Source organism: Myotis lucifugus, unplaced genomic scaffold (genome assembly GCF_000147115.1).
Source record: "Myotis lucifugus unplaced genomic scaffold, Myoluc2.0 scaffold_11, whole genome shotgun sequence".
Taxonomy (NCBI): Eukaryota; Metazoa; Chordata; class Mammalia; order Chiroptera; family Vespertilionidae; genus Myotis; species Myotis lucifugus.
In genome coordinates this window covers 5,457,423-5,473,285 of record NW_005871059.1, presented here as the reverse complement: position 1 = coordinate 5,473,285, position 15,863 = coordinate 5,457,423, and the positions used below count along the sequence as shown (strand labels likewise).

The following is a 15,863-nucleotide window of genomic DNA, read 5'->3' as shown; positions in this document are numbered from 1 at the left end:
CTGCAGCTGTGGGACATCGCGGGTGAGCGGCGCCCGAGGCGTGGACAAGCGGAGAGCCCTCGGCGGGCGGGCGGGCGGGCGGCGGCCTCGGGGCAGGGGCGTCCGCCAGGCTCGCCAACCGCCGGGACCCAGGGGCCAGGGGCCCCTGTTCGGTCTCCGCTCGTCCTCCGGCCGCGGCCTGGACTCGCCCGGGCACGGTTAGAACAGAGACTAGATCCACGGGGGAGGGACGCGGTCGGGTGGACGCGGTCGGGGCAGGACAGTGCGCCGCGGGGTAGCTGGGGAAGTTAGCGGCGGGACCAGGGAAGTCAGTGCCGGGAGCAGGAGCCTGAGAGATGCTCTGCTCAGTCCGCGGAGGGCCTTCCATGTACCAGGGATGGAAAAGAGCCCTCCACTCCGCTCCGCGCCCACCTGGCCCCGGGTGAGGAAGCCTAGAGGCCTTTCCAGAAGTTTGAACTCGGAACGTGGACCCGCTCATTAGCACCAGGAGGAGTCCCGGGAGGGGGCCGGCTGCTCCATTCAGCTTCCACCTTCCCAGATGAGAACTGGAGTCCCTGACTTACCCAAAGTTACACTTCTAGGTAGGGACACAAGCAACCTCGAGACCAGGTTCCTTTCCAGAAGGTTTTTCACCCTCTGCCTGGGATCCCAGACTCCGCTTCATGAGTGAAACTCCCCTCTGCAAGTACTGCTCTCAGTTCTAGGCGAGGCCACCCAGGGGAAGGTTTTGGAAGGCATCTCTGGAAACTTGTTGCTCCTCCTCCTCTCTCTAAACCAGCGCCCCACCCCTGCACCCGCTTCCCCCATCTGTTTTCCTGGCATTTGCTTTCAGCTGTCATTTTGGAGCATGACACCCCTCTCTGAGGGGTACCTCTTCTTGCTCTAATTTGTGAACTCTGGGTGGTGGGGTGGCTGGGATGTAGGTATTAAAAAAGATGTCAACTTTTGGAAAGTTTAAATATGGAAGTGGTACCCTGTTCAATTATTAACCGGTGCTAAGAAGCTCAGCACTTGCCTGGGAGCATGTTCAGGGTTGGAGAGGCCATCCTTGATCCTATAAATGCATAAACCGAAGCCCATACCTTCTACGGTCACCCAGCTGGTAGAGGACAGGGACTGTGGGGACGCAGGTCTGTGCACTAGGTAGTGCACTATTCATCCAAAGCTTATTGCATATGAGAAAGTATTGAAAAGTTATAACCCAGGTACTCATTTACTTAAGAACAGACTTCCCAACTTCAGATATGAGATTAAATTTATGTTCATCAGTCCCTCAGAGAAAGGGGGACCATCAGCTGGGTGTTTCGGTTCCAGAAAACCAAAAGTTCGTTTGAAAAGTCATCTTTTGAAGCCAGAGGCTTCTTTCGAAACACTTCCTGCTATTTCATAGAACACTTCTGAACAGTAGTATTGCTTTATGACTGTCCTGGATCCTAACGGTTGTCGTGCCATGTGATACTCATTCTCCCGGAATCTTCAGTGTAGCTGTAGATTGCCATGCAGGTGATTTTAAACCCCTGCGTAGGAGGCTTGTTGACTTTGCATTAGTCTTCATTTAAATAACGTGGTATTTAGCTATTAAATTATGATTAGGTCCCAGTGCAGGCAAATAAAAGGTTTATGCAGCATACAGTGGGGCCTTGACTTACGAGTTTAATTCGTTCCAAGACCGAGCTCATTAAGGAGCTCGTTAACTCAAATTACTCTGTCAACTCAATGCAAAAAATCGGCTGAGAGACAGCTGGTATCTCAAAAAACTCGTTAGTCGGGACACTCGTAAGTCAAGGCCCCACTGTAGTTGTGTTTTTAAGCTTCAAGGAAAAATGCTGATGTTTAGAGACTTGGGAAAGCAAAAACATGTTATCTTCCTGGGTATCACCTCTTCTTTTTTCATTCTTCCTTAAAAGACCTATACATCTAGGAAGGGCACATAGTCTTTATCGGATTCTGATACATATCAGCCCAGATGGAATATCCTTGCACTTTTGCCTTAAAACACACACACACACACACACACACACACACACACACACAAGGGATTCCTGGATGTTAGAGACCATTCAGCCCACCATACACACCAGCAATTAACAAGATTAGACATAAACTTATGAGGTGATGGGAAATTATTAGGGTCACCTTATAAAAAAGGTTTTCAGAGATGAGAGACAAAAATAACTTGGCTTTAACTTAAGGTTTAAAGAGCTACATCATTAACTGTGTTTGGTTTGGGTATTTGAATCCTAACTCATACCACTGGAATTAAGTAGTAATGATGTAATGAAGGCCAACTGGGGGCCCACTCCAAAAAGTTCCCTTGTGGCCAAACATACTTGCCTTATGTGGTAACGAAGTTGAGTCATATTTAAATCTCAAAGGATAGAAATAGTCCTTAATTGCAAAAGAGTAAGTAGAGCTGGCCACTTGATATGACTAACTTAAGGTGTGGTGTTATTACGAGCTAATTTTTCTGTTAATTTAGAGTTGGGAAATGTGGAAAAGAGATTATGTCCACTCTCTGTACTTGAGAGCTTTGGCAAGTGTGACAGGCAGGAGTTGTCCAAATGCTTTTTGTAAATGCGGCCAAGCAGTTTCAGCTGAACTCTTCAAAATAAGAAAAATAGTGACTCTTGGGTACAGGCCTTAGGAAATCCTTTCTTAACCCATCAAATGAATGTGGCTTTAAAATACAGATGCAGTTTAATATAATTTTTGTGTTAGGCAATTGCTGTCTCTTAACTCATACCTGTTTTGAGACTGCTGCTCAACACATACTGAAATATATTAAAACTAGAGGCCCGATGCACAAAATTTTGTGCACTGGCGGGGGAGGTCCCTCAGCCCAGCCTGCGCCCTCTTGCAGTCTGGGACCCCTCGTTCCTTACCGCCCGCCTGCAGCAAAGGAGGTGGGAGAGGCTCCCACCACCACTGCTGCACTTGCCAGTGAGCCCAGTTTCTGGCTGAGCAGCAGCGCTCCCCCTGTGGGAGTGCACTGACCACCAGGGGGCAGCTCCTGCATTAAGCGTCTGCCCCCTGGTGGTCAGTGTGCATCACAGTGACTGGTTGTTCTGCCATTTGATCAGTTTGCATATTAGGATTTTATTATATAGGATATTGCAGTCTCTAGCAAGGTGTTAAAGAGAGTTTAATAAATGCATACTAAATTAAGATGTAGCAAGAAATGTCTCTAATCTTCATTTATTATATATTATAGGTGAAGTAGTATTTGACTTACTACTTATTATAAGCTTATTAGCAACTATAGAATTTTCCATGTAGGTTGAATGGCTGGTCTAGGCTAAATCTTTACAAATAAACAAACAAATTTTGTCCATTTAGATCTAATATAATTCAGCCTTCATGTATTCATTGAAGTGATTTGCATTTTTAGGAGAGGCAGCTTTTTATCTCTACCCTCCTAGAGTTTTCAGCTGGGCCTGAGAATCAAATTGATGTAAGATAAGTTAACAGTAGAAATTTACTGAATATAAGTTTTACATGACCCAAGAACCCTCATAAGGAAATGAAACCCCATGTAGCAAAACATAGTTTTTTTTTAAAAAATGTTTTTATTTATTTTTTCAGAGAGGAAGGGAGTAGGGAGAGAGATAGAAACATTGATGAGAGAGAAAAATCAATTGGTTGCCTCCTGCACAGCCCCTATTGGTGATTGAGCTCGAAACCTGGGCATGTGCCTCTAGGAATCAAACCGGTGTACCTCTTGGTGCATGGGTCAACACTCAACCACTGAGCCACACCAACTGGACAAAACATAAATATTTTAATAAAAATTGAACAAAAAGATTCCTTTAGTTCAAAATAATCCTTATGCCAAATGGCATTTTGGGGATTAAAACTCCTTTGGGCCATAGAACAAATCAGCAATAGCCTACTCTGAAGTTCATGTAAATATTATTAACCAAAACATAAAATGCATGCTTGGAAGACATTTTAAATTATATAAACATACTTAGATTTAGTGTGTATTTTTTTATTCCCATTCTAAATTTGAATGTTGACCTTGATTTTCTTGTTCCAGCTTGTATATCAGTGGTTCTCAACCTTCTGGCCCTTTAAATACAGTTCCTCATGTTGTGACCCAACCATAAAATTATTTTCGTTGCTACTTCATAACTGTAATGTTGCTACTGTTATGAATCGTAATGTAAATATCTGATATGCAGGATGGTCTTAGGCGACCCCTGTGAAAAGGGTCATTTGACCGCCAAAGGGTTGAGAACTGCTGTTGTATATTGTCAATTACTATATCGGCCTGTTCTTGTCGTATTTTATAACTTTTAACCCTTTATGAACAAAATATGGAATATTCCCTCTGACATATTCTTGATATTCAAAATATAATAAAATTGGGGATTATTAATGTTCAAGTTTCTTCTAAATAAGAAGAAGCAGGGCTCTGAGGACTTAGTCTTTGTAGTTTGTATAGTCTCTGTTTTAAACAGTGAATACTACAGTAACTTTCCAAGGGCTTATTGGTGGTCAATTACTTAGTAACTCACTTATAGGGATTTTAAAAATATTTACTACATCTGACTCCCGTACAACTTTGCCATCCTCAGTCTTACTCAGGTTCAACTGCTTTACTGAATTACAAGCAAAGCTTATTGTCCCATTTTACATCTTTCAATCTTCCTCAATATTTGAGTCCTGAGACACTTTTGGGCACCCCAGTCTGCACTGTGCATTCACAATTGTACAGGCAGGATGGTCAGCATGATAACGTATGTGTTACCCATATTGAAATTCCTTGACAATGATATGTTTATTTATTTATTTATTTATTTATTTATTTATTTATTTATTTAAATATGTTACCATCCTTAGTTGCCTCAATTAACCCAAGCAAAAAGATGCTCAGGTTAGGTGTATAGACAGACAACTGGTAAAAAGTACTAAACTTGACTTTGCTCCCAACCATTTGCTTAATCATTCTATTGTTTGAATTAAATTATAAACTTTTGGAGATCCCATAGTCTAAATACAATGAGGTGTAGTAACTTGACCAAGAAAACATAGGTATCAGTAGCACTGTACAGAGACAGGTCTCATGACTGAGATATGAAAACAATCACTATTAATAATATGTCCGATTTGGGGTTCACTGGTGATATAACAGCGGTATAAACCCTTGTCTAAATTTGCAAATGTTCTGATCATTCTTATATTAAAGTGTATGACTCATATTTTATACCCATTATAATTATCTTTTTATGTTATTATCCAGAATGTTCAGTTATAATACTTCTCTTAATTATTACTTCCAAGGTAGATACTTTTTTGTTTGGCGCTATCATTTTTGTGTGTGTGCATTTCCAAACTATGGGCTTTTGACGATAACAAAACTGTTTGATGGTATATGGTTGCAGAACACACCCAGGAAAAGCGAGGTAGTAGATGCTTATCTGGTCTTCTCTGTGACATCACTGATTAAACCAGTAAAGCCATGCATTAGTCTAGAGATGCAGTGTTATTTTTAAATATATTTTAGGAGAACTTTTATCCATCACCTATGTGTTATCCTGATCTTTCAATTTTCTTAAGCTTTTCATATGGAATTTTAATAATTCTTATTCTATTTTTAAGTGTTCCCAGGACTTCATTTTTATTTAGTTATGATGGGGTCTACACATCAGGAGACTATAGCCATTGTAAACAAAATTTGTTACTTAGGGTTCCCAAGATGAGGGAGCAGGCCTCAGCCTGCAGGACCTCCTTGGTCAGGTGGCAAGATGAGTGAGGGGAAAGCATGGGCAAGAGCCTTGATTGTGGTTTTTGTAGGAGGGGATGCGCAAGGCAGCATAGACAAGCTGAGCAAACTTAAGTTTGGGTAGTTGGAAAGATTTCACTGGGCAGGGCTATAGGGTGGTCCCTAGTTGTCTAATAGCTGGCTATGGGGTGATTTAGGGCCTGAGGATAGAGTCCTAGACTGCAGGAGCCTGCAAACAGGAGGCTGATGGAGGGTATGGACTCTGCATTGGTTGGTTACATATCAAAGACATACTCTCGAACTAGCTAACCCTGGGAGGGTCAGTCCTTCCCTGAAGTCCACAAGGCCCTAAGATGTCAAAGCTTCATAAAATGTAGAAAATAAAAAGCCATTATATATTATGACTAATATATATTTCTAGGCATTTATTAAAATAGATTGAAAGTATACTTGCAAAGAGGAAGACTTTGAAGGCCTTAGATTTGTAACCCCCAAATAGCATATTCTTAAAATAGTAAGGATTTCACACTTAAACAACACTTACCTAATAGAAGTGGGTAAGTTGACAAGTTTAAGTTGTATTATGGTTGTAGAGATCTTCTCTTGAATGGTAAAAATAGTGAAAGCATAAATGTAGGGAAATTTCTGGAGGACATACAAGTTCAAGAAAGAAAAGTGCTTTAGAATTTTATTCAACTATATTGTCAAAAAAGCTTTTTGACTTCTTGCAATCCAGGAGACTAGGAATCTGTAATTTCCTCACTCTTCTGTTGAATGAGATGAACCACATAAAAATAAATGCCTAACAGGGGGCTAATTTAAGGATCTCTAATTTAACTGATAGATGATCTTACATTCTCTTCTTCCCATTCTTTACATTAACTTCTATCCAGATATTTGCCTTAAGCATCTTATGCAGTGATTTTTTTTATTTCTTCTTGAAATTAAGCTAAATCTATTAGGTGTGTTTTGTTTTTTTTAGTGTGGCTATATGGTGCCTCCTCCAACAGACTCATGGGAGGTGCTTAAAATGCAGATTATTTAGCATCAAACTGTATCAACAGACTTGGCTTCATCTGCCAAACATCACCATGAAGTCAGTTATCTCACCTAGTAAGTATGCGGCTGTGCCATCCAAGGCTGGTGAGCAGAGCCATGAAGTTTTTATGGACTAAAGCTGATGTTTCACCACTCAGCTATTCCTTGGCCATATTCCATGTTTTTGTGGTTCAATCAAATGTACATGCCTTGCTGCGAGGCCAGCTAGGAAATCTAGGGCTTTAAAAAAAATTGATATTGCTTCTCCAAATAAAATTCTGCAATGGGATATTGGGGTAGGTAATTAGCAATCCTCCATACTTAGCAAATTAGAATTCCCAGAGGTGAGGCCTAGAAATTTGCAATTTACCAAGCCCCATGGGTGATCTGATTTATACTAAAGTTGAGGACAGCTGTTATGTCACAGAATTGCAGGGATAGGGCATGGACCCAGATATTTCTGCATCAAAGGTTTCATTGTTATGTTATCCCCCTATCATTTTACATAGGGCTCAGTAGTTGAGTGTTGACCCATGAATCAAGAGGTCACCGGTTCCATTCCTAGTCAGGGCACATGCCCGGGTTGTGGACTCAGTCCCCAGTAAGGACCATGCAAAAGGCAGCCTATCAATGATGTTTCCCTCTCATCTCATGTTTCTCTCTATATATCCCTCACTCTTCCTCTCTCTCTAAAAAAAATAAATAAAAACACATTAAAAAATAAGAAAATCAGAGAAATGAATGGAATTGTGTTATAACATGTAACTCCTTTTACCTTCTTAGTAGTACAGTATTAAACTGTGAAATTCAGTACATATCAAATTTACACTCAGATGGTGCTAATTTGATGCATTATCTTTTAAACTTCTTTTACTGAGAATAATACACTTATTTTATGAAAAATTATGCAAGTAAGTGCAGGGGACGGGGAATGTGCAAGTAGCAGTACAGGCTATTCTCACATCGCTTTATTGGTTACTATTATGGTAGTTGTTTAAGAAATTGTTATACTTTTAACAGTACCTATAATTCTAACGTGTTAAATACTAGAGTGTAATGCTGGAGCAAGTTTATAATAGCTTGATAAATTAGTAGCACAATGAGTCATAAACTTGATGCCTAAAAATAGCAAAAATACTCATGTGGTTACAAATTATAGCCCTCCTACATGTAAAACCCAAGACACATTACAACATCACATTATTACCTAAATCAAGCTGTATAAAGTGTTAAATGGACATATAATCATCCTTTTAGAACCAATGATTGGACTTAAAGTTTGGGTCTTGATCTATCAGCCGCCAACCATATCAGCTTGTTAGAAGAGCTTCATCTCTGAAGTGCACAACGAGATTTAAGGATTTTTGTAAACGGTTTTACATGCACTAATTAGAAATTATGCATTTTCATACAATCACCTTGAGCAAGAATACTCAGTGCGTGGGAAAAACTAAGCACTTATACTTGGAAAAGTAGGCACCAATTGTCCTAGTGCTTGATGTGGTTTGTCATTGTGAAATTTATATTTTTAGTTTCAAACAACATTAAGAAACATTTACATTATTTAGTAAGTAGGGTATGAACATAAAATATTGAGACAAACCTTAATAAACTAAAGGAAACCAGTGATTAAAATCATAAGAGAAAGCATCTCTGGCCTGTATTAGGGCTGTGCTATGGTACTTCCTGCCTTGGGTCTGTTTGGAAACATGGGGACATATGGAGCAGTGTATACCCAGAAAATACTTGGCTAACAGATCAGATAGCACACTAGATAACCAATCAGCCTAGGATATTTGAGGAACTTTATTTCCCTGGGGTTTTATTTTCTCAGCTACAAAATAAGAGAGGTTTGACTAGATAATACAGGTTGTTGTCTTCCAGTTATAATATTGTCCACTTAAGTGTTTTGTCAGAAAAGCATGAAAGTGTTCTCCTCCCTCCAGTAAGAAATAGCCACAGGACTGGTCAAAGAAGGTGGTGCTGCTTAAGAGTTCTCCTACCATCTGAACTACGTCCTCAGACCTATTAAGAGGAAGATCTCTCGCCCAGTCAGTGTGTTAAAAGGAAGATCTCTCGCCCAGTCAGTGTGGCTCAATGGTTGAGTGTCATGGTCCGATTCCTGGTCAGGGAAACATGCCAGGGTTTTGGGCAGGATCCCCAATAAGGAGTGTGTAGGAGATAGCCGATCAATGATTCTCTCTCATCATTGATGTTTCTAACCCTCTCTCTGAAATCAATAAAATAAAATGAAATAAAAAAGAGGAAGATCTCCCAGGTCCTGCTGAGTTTCCATATTGCTGTAAACTTTAATTTTTAACAGACCCACACCACACAAAACAGAACTTATGCAACTGTCTTTGTAGTGAATAACTGTGGCTTTCTTCTCTGCCCAGTCCTCTCCTGTCATAGGACACAACCCAGGAGCATTCAGCGTTGCAGGAATTTCACTTGTGTATTTGTGGAAAGTAGAATCTCAGAATAATAAAGATTTTTGGGGACTAAACTTATTATTTTTATCCTTCCATTATTCCATTAAGCAATATCTAAAATTACATAATGGCATAGTAGAATTTGAAGGAGAAATATATTAATTCAGGGTAGCTTTGCATTTGTTACTATCAATAAAATGTAGGTAAAGCATGTTTTTCATCATGTGTTTTACTGGAAAATGTCCTATCGCAGTGTTTTTAACCTTGGTCAGAGTTATAAATCTCAGGTTAGTGTTGATTGCCACTCATGTTTTCTTAGTCCTCTACTCAGTAACTTGGCCGATTGAAGATATAAGCTTTAAAAGTCAAGGCAACTGCAAGTTCAGAATGGCTGGCATCATATTCCCATAGGTGTGTGGGAGTCAGGAGACCCAGGTTCGAGTCCCATCTTCTTTAGTCATTGCTACTGAATCCTGGTCAAGCAGCTCTTTGTGTGTTTTTTCATCTGTCAGATGAAGATAAGGACCTTTCTACTCCAAGAATAGTGTGATATCAGATAGTAAGAGCATGCTTTGCAAAGTCCTATATGATATGGTAAGCAGTAGATTTTTCCCCCCAAATTTTTAACCTTTAAATTATTTTAAAAGTACAGTATTTGAAGAACTCTGTAATTTGATCCTTCTGTTAATAGCACAACCATGGTGCCACTTTTTGTTCTAAAGTAATAGGTTTGCATGTGTCTGCCTTCTTAAAAAAGAGCAGTCTTGTATATTGAGTCAAAATCCGGTGGAGATGTGAAGGAAAGAAAAATTTTGAGCATGAAATCCTTTATCTCATGTCAGTCCTAATCTTTTTCGTTAACATTTAACCCACTATACTTATCTTCTTCCTGCATGCTTCATTTTCTCCTATTCTTGTCTCTTCTTCCTCTCTTCCCAGCTTTCTTTTTCCCTTTAGTACCTCTCTTCTCTTAGACCCAGGAGAGAGGAAAGTGATGGACTCTCTACTTTAAGTACTGACCTTGATGGTTATGGAGACTGTGTTGTACAGGGGCAGGACAAAAATGAGTTACTTGTGTACTCAGGCCACATGATCAGCCACTCTGCTTTGTGAGTCAGCTCTGTGTGTATGTCCTTAATCTCACAGTTTATGTTGCTGTGGAACGGGAGATACGTGTTTATAGCATTATTCTTAGGGTCAGAGGGGTTATATCTAAATTGGGACCCTGTTTAAAATAGGAATGTTTAACCTCTTATTATATTTTTTTCTAGGGCAGGAGCGGTTTGGCAACATGACCCGAGTCTACTATAAAGAAGCTGTTGGTGCTTTTGTAGTCTTTGATATATCGAGAGGTTCCACATTTGAGGCCGTCTTAAAATGGAAAAGTGACCTGGACAGTAAAGTCCATCTTCCAAGTGGTGGCCCTATTCCTGCTGTTCTCTTAGCTAATAAATGTGACCAGAAAAAGGAAGGTAGCCAGATTCCTGCCCAGATGGACCAGTTCTGCAAAGAACATGGCTTCACTGGATGGTTTGAAACCTCCGCAAAGGTGAGATCTGTTTTGCCTGGGATCCGCTCTGCTGTGAGCTTGTAAATATAAAGTATTTAGGTGGACTTAGGTGAGTGCTGGTTGGAAGGCTGGAAAAAAGTTCAGTCAACAGCAGCAATGCTAATGCTTTCAAAATTGGTTAGTGGGAGGTGAATAGGACAGATTTCACATTAAAATGAAAATGAGCTATTATTCAGAGTAAATAACAAATGCCATTTTCTGTGAGCTGAGTCTTTGAGTGAAGTCTCATGCACCTAGAGTTTATGGGATGAAGCACAAGCATTTTTTAAAATTTTCCAGAAGGCTAACAAACCTAGGACCATGTCCCTTGTGAAGATGTAGTTCATGTGCAAGGCTAGCAAAGGCATTGAAAAAGTCAGAGAGATGAATTTGGATGACATTTGACGAGTTTTATATTAACTGTGTATGAAATAATTTGAAAAGGAAGAAAGTATCAATATTTGTGACATGTTTCTTCATGAATAGTAGAGTGAGAATTTTTCTTTGACCTATATGGGAAGCTGGATAAAATGTTTTTTTGATCCTTCATGGTGTGGTAGCTGAGTTGGTTAGAGTGTTGACCCAATATGCTAAGGTTGCAGGTTTGATCCCTGGTCAGGGCACATACAAACATTAACCAATGAATGCATAATTAAGTGGAATAAGTTGATGTTTCTCTCTCTCTCTCTCTCTCTCTCTCTCTCTCTCTCTCTCTCTCTCTCTCCCTCCCTCCCTCCCTCTCTCCCTATATCCCAGTGATGGTGAACCTATGACACGCGTGTCAGAGGTGACACACGAACTCATTTTTTTGGTTGATTTTTCTTTGTTAAATGGCATTTAAATATATAAAATAAATATCAAAAATATAAATCTTTGTTTTACTATGGTTGCAAATATCAAAAAATTTCTATATGTGACAGGGCACCAGAGTTAAGTTAGGGTTTTTCAAAATGCTGACACGCCGAGCTCAAAAGGTTCGCCATCACTGCTCTATCCCTCTCTCCCTTCCTCTCTTTCTCAAACCAATAAATAAAATAAGCACACACACATAAGTCACTTTTGAGAGTCTTAACAGCCTAGATATGCAAGAAAGCAAAGGTGAAAATCACAAGCACAAAGTATTGGAGGGTGGAGGGTGCTTGTTTGTGTGTTGGAAGTTTCACTTTAGAGGTCAAATAGCAATCAGACTTATGTTTGAGAAATTCTGTGATGACAAACTCAAAACCATTGGTGTAATCCTAGCACAATTCCAGGTTTTAGTATGCCTTCTGTGAATTTCCTATTTATATATTTTAAAAAAAACATTGTACTTACTAATCACCTACGTACTACCAGGTTGTTTTTAGCTTCACCCAAAACTCACTCTAAAAGTGGAAGATTGTTTGGTGCCTCTTATGATCAGAATAACATTGAGTGATGATGGAGTCATGGGGAAAAATAGTGTCCACTGGAGGTTAAACAGAGAGGTAAACGTAGAAATAGATCTTGATGTGCATATGGATACACACAAGTATCTACTGAATGTCTGTTGAGAGGGCTTAGAAGCAATGACACCACAGAACCAATAGCTTACAGAGTTCTCAGTAATTTTAAATGCTGCTGTTCTCCAATAAAAAGAACCAGGGTTTCCTGGAGAAATGACTGGTTTCAGGACCATGGGACAAGCAAGTGAAGACATGCCTGAGATATTTTGTGGTGCCAGAAAGTAAGAAACTCAAAATGTGATGGAGACATATCACAAAGGCACAGGAGCCTGCCTATAGGAGCCCCCTTATCTAAGACAATTTGAGCAAAAAGTAAATAACATTGTAATATTATGTACACAGAATAAAATAATAATCTGTGATATGAATAAATAAGTGGTAGAGAAGAGAATTGTAGAATTACAGCTGATAAATGTAGAAGGAATTATGGAAATAGAAAATTACCATTAAACACCACAGCAATAATTGTTTTAGGGAAGAATTGATTGAAGCTAAAATTAATAGAAAAAAGTATGGTGAAACATAGAATATCTACATATTTTACTTACTAAGTACATAGGGAAGAAGAGGAATCTTTCAGGGAGAAACCTGAGAGATAGAACTTTAAGCAAGTGGGCCTTATACACTGACAAAGACATCACTCATGCCTTATTCCTGTCCAAAATGCATAACGAACTTAATGCCAAGGAAGCATCAAGCAGACCCAAATTAAGGGATATTCTCTGGCCAGTACTCTCTGAGAATGTCAAGTTCATGAAAGTAAGGAGACTAAGGAACTGTTCCAGATTAAAGGAGACAGGAGACAGGACCACAAAATTCAGCTGCTCACTTGGACAGTTGGTATAATTTGAATAAGGTTGATAGAATAATGCTGATAACACTATTATCTAATTTCCTGATTTTGATAGTTGTACTCCATTTATCTAAGATGTTAACATTTGAGGAATATGGGTGAAGGGTGTTTAGGAATTTTTACTATTATTGCAATGTTTTTATAAATACAATTATTTTAAAATATTAAGTTAAATATTTTAAAAATCACAGATTTTGCTATGTGTTACTGATTGTCTACTTGATGACAACTTATAAATCTATTACACAAATGTGATAGGTAGTGATTCTTTAGGATAGTGTAATGGACATCACACCTACAACATTGTTTCAGGTCAATTTACATATGGCATCTAATATTAATAATTCACACTAATAATACAGGAGAGGGGGCATGAGGACTATATAAATCAACTAAGTCCAGGGCCTGTCTCGTGCTGCCTGACATGGAACTGGGCTGACCAGAGATTTAAGCAGACCAGGAAGAGCCTCTGGACAGGGAAAACTCCTACAAGGATTGATGAATAGCTCCTCACTCGTACATTACCGTTTACCCATACCTTAAAGCAGTGGTTCTCAACCTTCTGGCCCTTTAAATACAGTTCCTCATGTTGTGACCCAATCATAAAATTATTTTCGTTGCTACTTCATAACTGTAATGTTGCTACTGTTATGAATCGTAATGTAAATATCTGATATGCAGGATGGTCTTAGGCGACCCCTGTGAAAGGGTCGTTCGACCGCCAAAGGGGTCGCGACCCACAGGTTGAGAACCGCTGCCTTAAAGGGAAAGCACAAGGCCACAAAATATCCGTGGTAATGGTTAAAGTTAATCCCAACTTTTCCCACTCTCTATTTCCCCATAGCAGCAATTTTCCATAGAAACTATAACCAGATATAAGCTTAACCTCTAGAGATGGTTGGAGTCTCTTCTTCTCTCATGAGACTCCACAAGAGAAGGAAACAAGACTACTCTGTGGAGTGGCTTTTCGTGCTTGTCCTCTCTGCTCAATAAAACCTGCTTTTCCACGTCATCCTCTTCTCTGTCTGGCTCGTGTCTTGAATTCTTACCTGTGCGAAGCCAAGAACCCCTCTGGCATCACTCAGAGATGGGGGAGCAACATGATGGATTTATCCTATTTTAATATGGTGTGGCCCCTTGACCTTTTTCTTCATAATGTATCCAGAATACTTGAATTAGATGTTGAAGGGCAGGGATGTTTTTCATTTCATTGCTTCCATTTATATGAGTGGCAACCCAGAGGCGGGTGAATATTTATTTGCAACCATCAAAATAGTTTTTTGAACCTCAGTGGCAAAAAGTTTAAAATAGGAACATCCAAAAGGGTGATCTTTTGTAAAAAGAAGAGGGTTCCATAGCCACATTACTCAGTAGCACTGAACTCTTGGCTAACACTAGTGTTGGAGAAGCTGATAGCTGGGTACTTACAGTGTCCCCAATGAGGAACTTTCCTAGTTCCTGTGAATATTCTTCAAGCATTATTCTGTGGATTAATCCTCAGAATTGATCCTGTTCCTTATTTCTGCTCTACAGGACAACATCAACATAGAGGAAGCAGCCCGCTTCCTGGTGGAGAACATTCTCATGAACCAGCAAAGCTTTCCCAATGAAGACAACGATGGGGACAAAATTAAACTGCACGAGAAGGCCTTGCCAGCAGAGAGCAAATCCCAGTGTTGCTGATGTGGCTTCAGCTCCTCTCCTGCTCACCAGATGCAGCCTGACTTGATTTCTCCATTTGGAGCAAATTCCTGAGAAGGGATTGAGGTGGTGGATGCCCTGCTCTGAGATCTTCCCAGAGCTGTGCTTAACGTGACCGTGAGGGCACTCTGGGAGCCTTAGCTGAAGTGGGTGTCGGTGTCTATCCTGAGCATGGCTCTACACCTTAGAGTGAGCACTTGGGCTTCTCTTGTTGTTGCTGCTGTCAGGTGCAGGATAATGTTTACATCCTTCTTAACATCTTTGAAAATGACAATGCTCAAGATTTGGTACGAGTTGCAAGTTGTGGCTTTTAGTGTAAGCACTGGGGTGGTAATGAACTTTCCCAGCAGTCTTACAGTAATTGTACGAGCCTATATTTTTGTATTCTATCTTCACTTTTGAGGGAGGCTTTTAGACTGTTAGCCACAGAAGGCTTGAAGTTTCTGTTTAGCAAGGTTTTCCCCCTCAAAACTTCTAACTGGAGCTACTTTTATCAGATCTATAACAGTCATGGTCAAGGAAAGGAGTTATTCAAAGGTTAGACCCAAGGTCCCATAGTATGAATTGTGAGAGAAACAAGGTTATGTGGTTTTATATAAAGTTCTGGGCATTTAAAATATAATACATGAGGAAGGTACGTCTGGCTCACAATATTTGTATTACCATTCAATCCAATTCAGAACAGAATAAATATTTTGACTGATGTCTTTGTTTTGAATTAATGTAGCTCTACCAGGTAATATGGGGTATATTTTTATGCCTTAGAAAACTTTGTCTGTTTACTTTTACTTTTATTGTTAAGGAACTTAATGATAATCATGTGAAAGGTACAACTTCTCTTTTTCAGAGGGATATTTAAAGGTGTTTGTGACATAATCCAAAGCTAATATGAAATGAGGTATAAAAAATGTCTTATACATTATTATGAACTTGGATAGGAATGATCCATGCATTTATTAATAGCAGAGAAAAAAGCTAGCACAGTATTACACTTGATCTGAGAGGCACAGAATTATACTTGATCTGAGAATAAATAGTACTCATGGTCCGTAAAATGGAGCTCATTCTTCTCACCAACTGA

At 39.6% G+C, this 15,863-nt stretch overlaps 1 protein-coding gene across 1 annotated transcript in view; it reads left to right on the top strand.

The window, feature by feature from the left end:
- Positions 1 to 15,489, top strand: part of RAB32 (RAB32, member RAS oncogene family) — a 15,840-nt gene extending 351 nt beyond the window's left edge. The window contains 3 exon segments of the mRNA XM_014451817.2: positions 1 to 22; positions 10,467 to 10,744; positions 14,615 to 15,489. The exon segment at positions 1 to 22 is cut by the window's left edge and continues 4 nt beyond it. Of these exon segments, the coding sequence (XP_014307303.2) occupies positions 1 to 22; positions 10,467 to 10,744; positions 14,615 to 14,764 (450 nt within the window). The 3' untranslated portion in view covers positions 14,765 to 15,489.
- The last annotated feature ends 374 nt before the right edge of the window (positions 15,490 to 15,863 follow it).